The sequence below is a fragment of the Harmonia axyridis genome, chromosome 2, assembly GCF_914767665.1.
Source record: "Harmonia axyridis chromosome 2, icHarAxyr1.1, whole genome shotgun sequence".
Lineage (NCBI taxonomy): Eukaryota > Metazoa > Arthropoda > Insecta > Coleoptera > Coccinellidae > Harmonia > Harmonia axyridis.
In genome coordinates, this window is record NC_059502.1 from 61,402,525 (window position 1) to 61,414,765 (window position 12,241).

The 12,241-nt window shown below is 33.0% G+C and overlaps 1 protein-coding gene across 2 annotated transcripts in view; it reads left to right on the forward strand.

The window, feature by feature from the left end:
* The first annotated feature begins 8,161 nt into the window (after positions 1–8,161).
* The window catches only part of LOC123673564, a 378,426-nt gene continuing 374,346 nt past the window's right edge, over positions 8,162–12,241 (forward strand). For both annotated transcript variants that reach the window (XM_045608135.1, XM_045608136.1), the window contains exon 1: positions 8,162–8,265. In XM_045608135.1, the coding sequence (XP_045464091.1) occupies positions 8,179–8,265 (87 nt within the window). In that variant the 5' untranslated portion in view covers positions 8,162–8,178. The remainder of the gene's footprint in view (positions 8,266–12,241) is intronic.

The following is a 12,241-nucleotide window of genomic DNA, read 5'->3' on the forward strand; positions in this document are numbered from 1 at the left end:
TTTAGAAGGAAATCTAAAAGGAAACTTATATGTAGTCTGTTTTAATCCTAGATTTGACTGTTTGAACATTGCTGTTGACCAAGACTTGCTGCATAGACGAATGGGACATTCTTCGAAATATCCACCAACATCCCTATGTGAAGTTTGTCTGAAAGCAAAACAGACACGAACCCATTTCAAATCGATGACTGATGAACGGAAGCCAAAGAGAGTGCTGGAAGTCATCTCATCAGATGTCTGTGGACCAATATCACCCCAAACGAGAGATAATATGAAGTATTATGTAAGTTTTGTTGACCATTATACTCATTTTTCACAAGTTTATTTAATGAAAAATAAATCCGAAGTTCTTGAAAAATTTAAAGAGTATGAAGCTCAAGTAAGCTCTAGGTTTAATAGAAAAATTTCAAGAATTCGTTGTGACAATGGAGGTGAATATAGTTCAGAAACCTTCAAAGCATTTTGTAATCAAAAAGGTATACAGATTGAATACACGATACCTAGGAATCCTGAACAAAATGGAATTGCAGAAAGATTCAACCGTACTATATTGGAAATGTCACGTTGCTTAATTTTTGAATCAAAATTAGACAAAATATTCTGGGGAGATGCACTACTCACTTCAGTATACTTACTCAATAGATTAGAATCATCAACGACACCTAAAAACACTACCCCGGCAAGTATGTGGTATGGATATAATCCTGACTTAAATAAAATCAGAGTTTTTGGATGTGTGGCATATGCACATATACCAAAAGAAAATCGTATAGGTAAATTGGATTCTCATTCCAAGAAAACCATTCTCATTGGATACTGTAATAACGGTTATAAATTATATGATATGGAAGAAAATTCAGTAGTTGTAGCAAGATCTGTTGTTTTTAATGAAGAAAAGGAACTTACTGATCAAAATGATAAAACTATAAGAATTTTGGAAGATAATGATGAATGTGAAGTTGAAGATAACAAGAAAACACTAAACTCAAATATTGAAACAGAAGAATTAGGAATTGGTAGGGGTAAAAGAAACAAAAGATTGCCAGCTCGATTACTTGACTATGATCTCGATGATGAAACTGAACTACTAGCAGCTTTGTCTGTTGGATATTTACCAGGTGAGGTGCCTACATCTTATGAAGAAGCCGTATCTATAGGAGGAGGTTGGAAAGAAGCTATCCAAGAAGAGTTGAAGAACATAGAAGAACAACAAACATGGGAACTTGTAGACCCTCCAAGTAATGTGAAAGTGATAGACTCAAAGTGGGTGTTTCGCGAAAAGGAGGTTGATGGAAAAGTTGTGAAGAAAGCTCGGTTAGTGGCTAGAGGATTTTTACAAAGTTTGAAAAATGAAGATGTCTATTCACCAGTTGCAAGAATGGTGACCATAAGAATGTTACTTGTATTATCCTTAGAACAAGATTTACATATACTACAAATGGATGTAAAGTCAGCCTTTTTGAATGGTATGTTAAAATCACCTGTTTATATGCACCAACCACCAGGTTTTAAAAATGAAAACAATAATAATTTGGTATGTAAACTTAATAAGGCCCTTTATGGTTTGAAGGAAGCCCCGAAATGTTGGAATGACACGTTTCATGATAAAATAATAACTTTAGGTTTTCAAAGATCAAAGAAAGATCCGTGCTTGTATTTTAAACCTCAAGGTATATATTTGTTACTCTATGTGGATGATCTGATCATTTTTGCAAAATATGAGGAAGATATAAATTATATAAAGCATAAATTGTCAGAAATATTTAAAATGACTGAAATGAAAAATGAATCGTTGACATTTTTAGGATTAGAAATAAGTAAATTTCGAAATGAATTGTTTATTTCACAAACCAAGTTGATAGATAAAGTTCTAATTAGGTTCAACATGAATGATTGTAAAGGTAGTGATATTCCTATGCAACCAAAACTATATTTAGCATCAGATGACAAATGTTCAGAAAATTTACCTTATCGGGAATTAATTGGTTGCTTGATGTATGTCATGTTAGGTTCAAGACCAGATTTGTGCTACTCAATTTCTTATTTTAGTCAATTTCAAAATGCTCATGGAAAGGATCACTGGCATTATTTGAAAAATGTTCTTAAATATCTGAATAGGACTAGAAATTTTGGACTAAAATTTGTAAAAGAAAATAAATCAGATATTCAGATTCATACATTTGTAGACTCAGACTATGCGAATGATCCAAATGATAGAAAAAGTATTACAGGATTTTTAATCAAAATGAACAATAATACTATATTATGGAAAACTAAGAAACAAAATTTAGTTGCATTATCAAGTACAGAATCAGAGTATGTTGCTTTGTGCTCATCCATAATGGAAAGTTTATTCATAAATCAGATACTGTTGGAAATATTTGTGAAAAATAAACCGATTGTTGTTCACGAAGATAACCAGTCCTGTATTAGAATTGCGTCTACTTTAGAAATGAATAGAAGTAAGCATATTGATGTAAAGTATCACTTTATCCGTGATTGTATTGCTCAAAATAAAGTTAAACTTGAATACATTCCTTCAGAGGATCAACAGGCAGATGTATTGACAAAAGCATTGCCTCGAGTGAAATTTTGTTATTTTAGAAATTTGTTAAATGTAACTGAATTGTAATATTTTGTTGTATTGTCAGATTCATAAAATTGAAGGGGTGTGTTGATATAACAATTGTGTGAATCTGGCTTAATTATTCCTATTCTGTGATCATTGACACAGTACACGGATTCTAACCTAAGTTGACACTTGATAGAGAGAAGTGTGAATGTCAGACTGTTAAGTTTATCGGAATCTCTTAGCTGAAAATAAAACTTCTTAAAATCAAAACCATCTTTATTCTTTTGCACCATAACTGAGCTTCCAGAATTGCAAACTCTACAAATAATATATTTGATAATAATCACATATTTTTGATTCCATAAAAGAATATTGAGAATAATTCATTTACTAAAATTGGACATATTAATCATATCATATCCATCTATTGAGATGTGAGTCTGTAAGTGCAAAAAAAGCTACTTTAAGGTTAATAAATTTCAGAACAGATTCAACTTCCAAGTTAGGTATATCTACCTATATAAGTATATATCTAGTAGCATAGTATACTAAGCTAGTAGTTAAAAAATTGAGGAATGTTCATAACTAAGTTCATTTTTGTTTTTTCATATCCGAATAAATAAATAAATTTTTTCTTGCAGCGCAGACTTCATTCGAACATAAAACCTGCCCTGCTCTTTGGGAATAAATTCATTTGTTAGCTTATGAAAAATAATAATAATAATAATAATATTTATTTCGAAAATCTTACACATACACTTTTACAATATATATATAATCAGAACGAAATATATGTCAAAAGAAAAAAACAAATATAAATTCTATGTTGGAGAATTGAGATACTCATGGATTGTATATGGTTCAAGATCTAGTAAAAACTTGTGTAATTCTTTTTTGAATCTATTTTGTTGATCAATTTGCCTTATTCTTGGTGGCAATTTGTTATAGTACTTCATGCAAGAATACTTTGCTCCTCTCTCCGTTACAGTCAATCTATGAACTGGATATACATATAAACAATTTCTATTATTATAAGAATGTGATGGCAGATTTGAACTGAAGTAATCTCTATTCTTGAAAAGAAACATTATACACTCTTCAATGTGTAGCGCTATTACTGTTAGAAAATTGCTACCCTTGAAATAACCTCTGCATGAAGCTCTGAAATCAAGTTTATTTATTGTCCTGACTGCTCTTTTCTGTGTCTTAAATATATTGTCCACTGCTCTGACACTACCATAAAAAATTAAACCATATCTAACGAGGGATTCAAAATTTGAATAATAAATCATCTTCAGGCCATCTTTGCCGAGATATTGTGACATAACTCTCAAAGTATAACAAACCGAGTTCAATCTCTTATTGAGGTTTTCTATATGAGCTTCCCATGATAGAACTGAGTCTATCGTTAATCCTAAGAGCTTAGTTTCAGTACTTATATTAATTTCAGATTCATTTAGTTTTATTGTATTCGGACACTCAAGGTTAGATCTGTTGGTTTTGAATATGACACAATTCGTTTTATTTTCATTTAAAATCAGTCTTTCGTTTGAAGTCCATTCAGAAAATAATTTAAAAATCCTATCCGAATCATTGAGTAATGATTGCATTTCTTGAGCAGTTATTAATATGTTCTTATCATCGGCATAGTTAGTTAACAAGCAATTCTGTCCAACAATACACTCCCGAGCGTCATTAATATATATATTGAACAAAATTGGACCGATTATACTTCCCTGTGGAATGCCCATCTCAACCATCCCTATCCTTGACTTCACAGATACTCCTTTTTCAGTAACAACAGTCTGCTGCAACCTTCCCGATAGATACGACCTCAACCAGGACATAACAACCCCAGTTATCCCATACAGCTTCAGTTTCTTCAACAAAAGCTGATGATTTACACAGTCATAAGCCTTTGTCAGATCCAAAAATAAACCCATCACGTAACTTTTATTCTCCAGTGCTTGTAAGATTGACTCAGTAAATTCATACAGAGCAGTCTGAGTTCCCTTTCCCTTCATGTAGGCATGTTGGCCCCTATAGAACATATCATTATCCAAAAAGTACTCCATCAATCTGATACTCATGCATTTCTCAAACACTTTGGAAAAACACGGCAGCAAACTTATCGGTCGATAATGCTCCACACCTGACCCATTTCCTTTTTTATGTAAAGGCCTTACAGTTGCCAGTTTTAATTTGTCTGGAAAGACCCCTGTTCTGAAAGATGTGGTGATGGCAAAAGTTAGGGGTGAAATGACCTCATGAATACAAAATTTCATCAAAGAAGTTGGTATTTCATCATAACCACTACTGTGTTTATTACTCAAGCTATTCACTACTTTTATTATCTCAGTTTCTGTTATTGGTTTGAGAAACATTGATCTATCTGCTTGCTCGAAATAAGTTTGGTGGTCTCCTACAGGTGAAGCAGACAACAAGTCTGCTGTACACTTCAGAAAATAGCTGTTAAAATGATTTGCAATCATCTCACCATCTCCATCCATCTGGATATCTCTGGGTATACCTGAACCACTCTTTATGTTATTTATTATGGACCATACAGTTTTTGTTCTATTGTCTGAGTTTTCTATTTCTTTTTGAAAACGTTCTGCCTTTCGTTTTGCAAGTGTATCTTCATATATTTTTTTTGCTCGTTTATACTGTGGTTTGAATGTTGTATCTACCGAGCTCATCACATATAAAACATCCAAGTGTCTCTTACATCGTTCTATCTCTGGGTCGTTCCTTATTTGCTTTTGTGGATTATTTCTTTGTTTAAATCTTCTAATGGGAAAACTGACATTGAAATGATAGAGGAAAATATTGTGAAAATTATCCCATATTTCATCTGCATTTTTTGCATTGTATACCCTAGTCCATTCTTCTTCCTTGAGTCTAGTTTTGAAATCCAACTTGTTAAAGTCATTAAAAATTCTCTTGGAAACAAATTCATTGTGTTTTTGGATGAAGAAACTCATACTTTGTGCTGCATGGTCAGAAATCAAATTAAAATGCACCTTAACCTCACAATTTTCAGGATAGTTGGTAAAAATATTGTCTATCAAAGATCTACTGTCATTTGTAACCCGAGTGTATTCTTTAACCATGGGAAACATGTTGTATGAATTTAATAGAGAGAATAACAGTTCTTTTTCACTACTTTTATCTTTTTCATGCATTGGGATGTTGAAATCACCCACTAGGAATATTCGCCCTGGAAACGAAACGAACTTATCCAGTATGTCCTCCAGGCATCTCAAAAAATCCGCTACCACTCCACCAGGTGTGTACAGACACATAATAGCAATTTTTTCTCCTTGAATTATGAACTGGCATACGCTGCATTCGCAGATTCCCTGTTCTGAAAGAGCTGTAATCGTTTTGAGTGATTTGAATTGTGTACCCTGTCTTGCAAAAATCGCACTTCCACCATGCTGGTTTTCATTTTTGCGGCAAACAGCCTCAGCCAAGTAAAAATTGTTGATGCCGAAGTTACTCAGTTGGGTCTCTGTTTTCCAGTGCTCTGATATACACAAGAATAAGCAATCAGGAAAATCTTGAACAAATTTTTCTAATCTATTAACACAATTGCCAATTGACTGAATATTTTGGTGAATAATTGTTATCTTAGTACCTTTAGAAGATTCAGATTTTCTTGATAAACACTGAGTATTGCACCCTAAAGCTACATTTTTTAGTTTTTGATCATCATTGTTTGAGTTGACGATTTTGGATTCGGTTGAGGTTCTAAAAAATGTTGTCCTCTCATAAAATTGAATCTAGCAAAGGAAATACCAACAGGCCAGAATTCATTTTTGTAAACTTCCTCTTTAAGTGTTAAAGGAACTCCTACCATAAAGCTCTTGAAACCTGCTTGATTTGACCTCGTTTTCAATAACATCACTGATATTTGATCAATTTCTGAATCGCTTTTAGCTGATATATAATTTTTTATTTCTTGTTCTTGGACAGATTCATTAACTCTTGAGATAAACAACCATATCTTCTTTGATCCCTTGTTGGGCTTGAATGATTTAAATGTTGACTCATCTACTTCTATTCTGGAACCAACATTCACTTTCTTTTGCCGTTTACGATTTTTCCTTATGACTTCTTGAAAGCCGTCCTGTTCATTTAGATCTTGTTTACCTTTCCTTTCCTTGTTTATATTTACATTATTGGCAATGTGTTTGTCAAGGACCGTGACAGATGCGCAAGACGTCGTAGTGTCCGATTTTTCTACCGTGGTGGTTAATATGGAATTATTAGTATTCTGTGTTTGTTTGTCTGTTTTAAGGTTATCGTTTTCTTTGACAGCATTGGTATTTACCATTTCACTCGATGTTGTGTTTATCTTTATATTGCGATTTTTTTTACGTGGAACATCTTGATTATGATTATTTTTGTTTACGTATTTATTTTCAAGGAAACCAACCTTTTCAGTCAATAATTTGTTGTATTCCTTCAGTACTCGATATGCTTCCTGACTTTCTTGCAATAATTTCTTCAGAAAATCATTTTCCATATCCAATAATTTATTTTGCGTTAAAACTTTCTCATACGCTGTTGTTTCATCACACTTCTTCTCACATGGAATATGTTTACATTGGGCATTTTTATTGTTAGCTGCCGTTGTTATACACGACGGATGAAAACTTTCATTGCATTTTGTACAAAGAACGAAATCAACGACTTTCTTGGCACAATAAGCGCATTTTTGATCCACAATTTTCTTTTCTCTCTCGGAGCGTAAATTTATATCAACCTCACTCGTCGACATATTGCGACATATATCCGACCCTGGGTGAACCTAGTGCAGCTAGTGCTTCATTTTGAAGTGAAAATATAAAAGAAGTGAATATACAAGTAAAGTAAGGAGGAATTTGATATTTTATTCATATCACATTCAATACATTCCGTGAAAACCCATATTAATTCACGACGAAAAGAAAATTGTCCCAAAATGGCGAAAGCGTTCAGGGACAGTATTTTCATATATAACCCCGGGCTCGTAATTTCTGAAGACAGTCCTGTAAACAGATTATAGTCCCAAACGAGCGTTGTGAAATATAAGTACCTTTATATCATTCAGAGATGGCGCTAAAAATAAACAGCAAAAAATTCTATCAATGTAAAGAAACCTGTAAGTAAATCATTCAGTTTTTGAACGAAATACTAGGTGGTACTACTGGAAATTTTAATCATGTTCATCACTAGATTTTTAGTTTTTTCCTTTCGAATGTCGAATATTGTTTATTCAAAATTTTCTAATTAAGGGCACACACATTATCTCACGAATGTGAACGTTATTGATTCATTTCAACGGTTAGATATTATTTGATAACTAATTCCAGAAATGTTAATATTAAATTTATCGACACAAATGAAAATGTTGCAGAAAATTTAAATTTTGAATTTAAATTAAAATCGTTCACCATTTTTTCTTCTGTTACGCCTATCAAAAGCAAACCATGCTACCGTCTCTATTTTTAACTATTATCCGCTTTCTGGTACTTGCAGTTTCACAAATATATTATGATTTCATGAACACCTTCCGATTTCGCTAGTCTTTTAAATTTACTCGTTGTGTTCGTTACGAAATGTTCTGTGGAACTTGTTCTGAAGCTAACGCTGAAAATGCAGAGATCCTGAAAAAATTGGGATGCACGTGTAAATATACATATGAGGTGAGTAGCACAATGAGCATGAAAAAATTAGAAATTGCACACTATGATTGATTATTTCCTCTTTTATCGTAGAATATCTAGACGCTTAAAAAACATACAATATCAATGCAATACTTATCGCATTATCAGCAGTAATATTCAAAGCTAGGGTCATTCAAATTCAATCCGAAATTCGAATGAAATTTTAAATATCCATAACTCTCAATCAAATATGTTTATAATTTTTTATTGATTTTGAATTTTGCGAATCTTTGTGTGTGTGTCTGTCCTATTTGTTTTATGTTGTTGAGTTCGGGTAGTAAATGTGATACACGGTGTTTCATTGGGAAAAGGAAATACTTCACAGGTGCATAGGTGACACCAAGGCGGTTCTGGAGATACCCTATATATTGGGTCTTACTGTCTTCGTAGCCGAGATACAGGGTGTTTTATGAATTTTGCCCGTTTCTTTCTGAGGCCATATCAAATGAACCACCCGGTATATTTTCTCCCTATTTGGCAAATATGTTCCTAATTGAGAGCCCAAACGAATCACGCAATAACCGCCTTGAAAATCCAGGTCCAGGTTAACAAAAAATATGAATCGTTTGAATCCTCGAAACCCTGTACATCGGAATTTTGAAAATCTGTTTTAATATTCGGAAACACGACTAAAAACTAAACTGAGACCTGTACTTCAAATTTTCGCGCAGACAGTATTACTGCACAAATTTTCAACGTAAAAATGAAGTTTTTAAGAACTTGATACCTGAAAGTGGTTTGAAGTGACTTTTAACAAAGAATTATCAAAAATATTAAATCCATAATTATTTCAACATTACTTTGTCATTCATTTTTACATTGGTTTTCTTTTTATAGCTGTATACTATTTCAGTTTCTATTTATTGAGAATTGATTGCATTAGGTTTATGTCGTATATTTTGAAACCAAAATATACGACATAAACCTAATGCAATCAAGAAAACCAATGTAAAAATGAATGACAAAGTAATGTTGAAATAATTATGGATTTAATATTTTTGATAATTCTTTGTTAAAAGTCACTTCAAACCACTTTCAGGTATCAAGTTCTTAAAAACTTCATTTTTACGTTGAAACAGAAATATGAACAGAAAAACATAATAACAAAATAATTAGAAAAATAACTACAAAAACGGCTCGAAATGCCCTCCATTCTGATCTGAAAATTTTTCTTGCTCGTTTCCGAATATCTTGAACTGCTTTCCGAATCACATTTGAATTGTTTTTCATTTTCTTGCTAGCCTCTTCTATTTTTGTGATTAGCTGATTCCGAGTATTGATTTCAGAGGAATGAACTATCGATTTCATGTGACCCCAGACATAATAATCCACGGGATTCAAATCAGGGGATCTTGAAGGCCAATTATGAGAAACGACGAGAGAGTAACTCAATAATAAAAACTGAAATGGTATACAGCTATAAAAAGGAAAACCAATGTAAAAATGATTTACAAAGTAATGTTGAAATAATTATGGATTCAAAATTTTTGATAATTCATTGTTAAAAGTCTCTTCAAACCACTTTCCGGTATCTAAGTTCTTAAAAACTTCCCTTTTACGTTGAAAATTTGTGCAGTAAAACTGTCTGCGCGAAAATTTGAAGTATACGTCTCAGTTTAAATTTCAGTGGTGTTCCCGAATATCAAAACAGATTTTCAAAATTCCGATGTACAGGGTATTGTTTCGAGGATTCAAACGATTCATAATTTTTTGTTAACCCGGACCTGGATTTTCAAGGCGGTTATTGCATGATACGTTTGGGCTCTCAATTAGGAACATATTTGCCAAATATGAAGAAATGCCGGGTGGTTCGTTTGATATGGCCTCAGAAAGAAACGGGCAAAATTCATAAAACACCCTGTATCTCGGCTACGAAGACAGTAAGACCCAATAAATGGTGTATCTCCAGAACCGCCTTGGTGCCGCCTATGCACCTGTGAAGTATTTCCGTTTCCCAATGTATAATGATAATAATTCCCATGAAGAGTTTTTGAGTTATAATTGTTAAAACTAACCTGACTTATTTTGATACGATATGGATCAAACACTTCAACCAGGTATCTGCTTGAATAAAGTTCTAACCATTTCCACCTATTTTTATATGGAGGTTTTAAAATACATATAATGTTTATTCCACCACCCACATGTGGAGCCGATAGCGAGATATCGCACTATCAATTTTATTAATGTTCATATGTATTATAATATCTTTATTCGGACACACAGAGGAAACATGAAGTTGTGGTGGGTGTGTCAAACAGCTGTTAGGAACTTTATAAGGCTTTATGTTTGTGAATACCGACACTGCTAAAGGTGAAAGGTTTATTAAACGTCCGTTGGCCGATTTTAGTGGCGCCTTCGTGAGATACAAACTGATACATTATTCTGAGGTCATTAAAACTGCCTGACATGCTCTAATGGGATATTTTTCGGTGATTGATCGATTTAAGGGGAAAATAATATGGGCTGATCATAAAAATTTCAATTTGCACGTCGAATCATTTCCTACAATTGCCTAGGAAAAAATTCTAACCTCCTCTCAAACTTTTATAGATCTCTCTTGGGAATGTGTTGAATCCAACAATAGAATGAAAAAGTCCGTCTTTTCGGAAAGAGAGAAGCTATTCGCAAGAAATGTGCTGTAAAAATTGTGATTAAACCTCTCATGATCATGATCCATGAATTTTGAAGGTTAAAACCCGAGTGTCGAATCAATAATCCCTCAGAATTGACGACTCAGTATCAAGAAGTTTCTATCGCCTGAGTGCCTTCGTTTATTATAAACGAATTCTTTTCTTTCATTTTTTTATTATTAAAAAAACAGTGTTTCCACTGCTATGGTTATTGACACAATATATAATTATGTTTTTCGTTGAGAAAACCACGTTTTTAAAAACGAATTTATTTACAAGGAAATATGGAAATGAACAATAGGATGAATCTAAGATGATTCTAAAGCTGATTATCTATCTGACTATCTATCTGACTGACTGACTGACAATAACATATTGTCTCTTATTTATAACATAATATTTTCTTATCTTAATTGACGCCACGTGTCGAACCACCTGCATTATGCTGGTGTAAGCAAAATGCAGCACACTGATATGTGAATCTAAATGAACAATACAATATTACGTCAATTGATCAGAACGGGATGGAATCCTGTAATTCCTCCCCACCTAAGTTAAAGTTATCACCTTTAATAGGTGTGACTTTAGCAAGTCTATTATTTTTCAAATATTTAAAAATAAGAAAAAATATCAAAATCAATATTATTATAAACATAAGAATAAAAATTAATGAATATCCTGGTTGGATGTGCCATTCTTCTAGGTCTTCCAACTGGATGTCAGGGATGTCTTCTTTCTTGAAGTTCGAACTGGGCTGGTTCTTCATTGGATGAGCCATCTTGGGCAGGACAATGTATTTTTCTTCCATAATCGTAGAAATGGGAAAAATTTCCTTTTGTGTGTTTCCTACAACACATCTTGAACGAAGGATTGCCGTTGGGGGTATGAAATAATGTTTTGTTTGCTGTGGGCATTTCTCTTGGACTTTTTCATTTTTGATTGAGAGGATATTTCCATCTTCTAGAAGTTTCAAGTTAGCTTGTGAGACTGATACAATTCTTGAACAATTTTCTTTGTGATTTTTCAATAAATTTCTGATGCATTCTGGAGGCTTGGATAGTAGATCTTGATCGCATAGGAAGTCTTCTTCAACTGGGTGACATTGACTCGTACTCCATAGTAATTCTTCTTCTTGTGAGAGCATATAGGAGTCGGTTAAGGAAAGGGATTCATTATTTTGGGAAAGAAAGTAAAACTTGTATAATTCGTATCCCTTTTCATAAATGGTTGGAATAGATATAAGAAATAGTAGAATTTTATTTTTGAAAATTACCTTAGTATGGCATAATTGATAATAGTCTTTTATATGATGTAAGGGAATG